At 64.0% G+C, this 763-nt stretch overlaps 1 protein-coding gene across 1 annotated transcript; it reads right to left on the bottom strand.

Moving 5' to 3' along the window:
* Window positions 1-71: 71 nt before the first annotated feature.
* EMIHUDRAFT_256043 (hypothetical protein) lies at window positions 72-393 on the bottom strand (the record flags this gene model as incomplete). Its single annotated transcript, XM_005769386.1, has 2 exons — window positions 72-83; window positions 112-393. The coding sequence occupies 2 exons, from the start codon at window positions 391-393 to the stop codon at window positions 72-74; spliced, it is 294 nt and encodes a 97-aa protein (XP_005769443.1).
* Between the last annotated feature and the right edge of the window lie 370 nt (window positions 394-763).

Here is a 763-nt window from a genome sequence, read left to right as displayed (position 1 = left end):
CGCCGCCGGCGGCGGCGGCCCTCCTCCCCGCTCGCTGGCCACCAGCAGGGATGCTTCGCGAGAGGCCGCCACTAAGACGAGGCCTTGAGCGAGGACTGCGGCATCAGCCACTGGCAGTGCAAGGTACGCCGGGAGGCCGTCTCCTCCCGGACTGCCGTCGGCGGCGTTGGCGTCCTCGAAGCCCAGCGATCGCAGCAGCGCGATTCCAGAGGGGAACTGCCCCAACCGCTGGTGGAAGGCGGCGTTTCCCAACCTGATCGTCCTGAACTTGGCCTCATCCGGCTGCTCGAGGACGTTCTGGAGAAGCGTCTTGCAGGTGTCGAGAGCAGCATCGAACTTTTCGCCCGATTCTGCTCGCAGCGCGCGGACATGAGATCGGAGCGCCTCGGTCATGTTGAGCTATGCCGCGAGGCTCCCAGGACCTAGAGTGGCTCAGCGAGCCGTCTTTTTACCAGGTATAAAAGAGAAGGGCGGAAAAACCAGGTTGCAACCCTTGTTCCGCACTCGGCTGTGAAAGCTGCTGGTTGCCGCCGGTTGAGCAGCACCCCATCCCCGTCCACGTTGTCGGTTGCTGCCCCATGTCCCGCACTCGGGGTGTGTGCTTCTAGCCCGTTCTCGGGAGGGGGGGGGGGGGGGCAAATTTCTAAGAATTTTTTACATACACTAACTGACACCGCAAACCCTGTCAGCAGTCCACCTTCGTTCGGGTAGCGCACCGTGATCCTCGTCGGCATCCGCGCGCGGGTGCCCTGCTGCCGGGCCT

Source organism: Emiliania huxleyi, assembly GCF_000372725.1.
Source record: "Emiliania huxleyi CCMP1516 unplaced genomic scaffold EMIHUscaffold_4246, whole genome shotgun sequence".
In the NCBI taxonomy this organism is placed as follows: Eukaryota; Haptophyta; order Isochrysidales; family Noelaerhabdaceae; genus Emiliania; species Emiliania huxleyi.
This window is presented reverse-complemented; position numbering and strand designations above follow the sequence as displayed.